The sequence below is a fragment of the Neopelma chrysocephalum genome, unplaced genomic scaffold (genome assembly GCF_003984885.1).
Source record: "Neopelma chrysocephalum unplaced genomic scaffold, ASM398488v2 Primary Assembly neopelma1_101776, whole genome shotgun sequence".
NCBI lineage: Eukaryota > Metazoa > Chordata > Aves > Passeriformes > Pipridae > Neopelma > Neopelma chrysocephalum.
In genome coordinates this window covers 1-582 of record NW_020926805.1, presented here as the reverse complement: position 1 = coordinate 582, position 582 = coordinate 1, and the positions used below count along the sequence as shown (strand labels likewise).

At 62.9% G+C, this 582-nt stretch overlaps 1 protein-coding gene across 1 annotated transcript; it reads left to right on the top strand.

Annotated features, from left to right (window-relative positions):
• Positions 1–4: 4 nt before the first annotated feature.
• On the top strand, positions 5–579 carry LOC113962064 (mucin-5AC-like; the record flags this gene model as incomplete). Its single annotated transcript, XM_027672876.1, has 1 exon — positions 5–579. A coding segment is annotated over one exon (575 nt), but the record flags the coding sequence as incomplete, so codon positions are not given.
• Between the last annotated feature and the right edge of the window lie 3 nt (positions 580–582).

Here is a 582-nt window from a genome sequence, read left to right as displayed (position 1 = left end):
CCCCTGTGAACCCGAAGTCTGCACCTGGAGCGAATGGTTCGACGTCGACTTCCCCTCCGCGGGGCCCAACCAGGGAGACTTTGAAACCTACCAGCACATCCGGGCCGCCGGGAAGCGCGTCTGCCAGCGTCCAAAGGAGATCGAGTGCCGGGCGGAGGACTACCCCGACGTTGCCATCCAACAGGTCGGGCAGGTCGTGCAGTGCGACGTCCACTACGGGCTGGTGTGCAAGAACGAGGACCAGACTGGAAAATTCAAGATGTGCCTCAACTACAGGATACGCGTCCTCTGCTGCACCCCGAACTACAACTGCGTAAGCCCCATCACCAGCCCCACCACCAGCCCCACCACCACCACCACCAGGCCCACACCAAGCAGCACGCTCCCAACCTCCACCTCAGTCACGACCTCCACCTCCACCTTCCACTCTTCCACCACGCTGCCCACCTCCTCAGAAACCACGTCCACTTCCACCACCACCACCAGCCCCACGCCAACCCCTCCCACAACCACTCCCACCGTGAGCTCCACCACGTCCACCACCCCCTGTGAACCCGAAGTCTGCACCTGGAGCGAATGGTT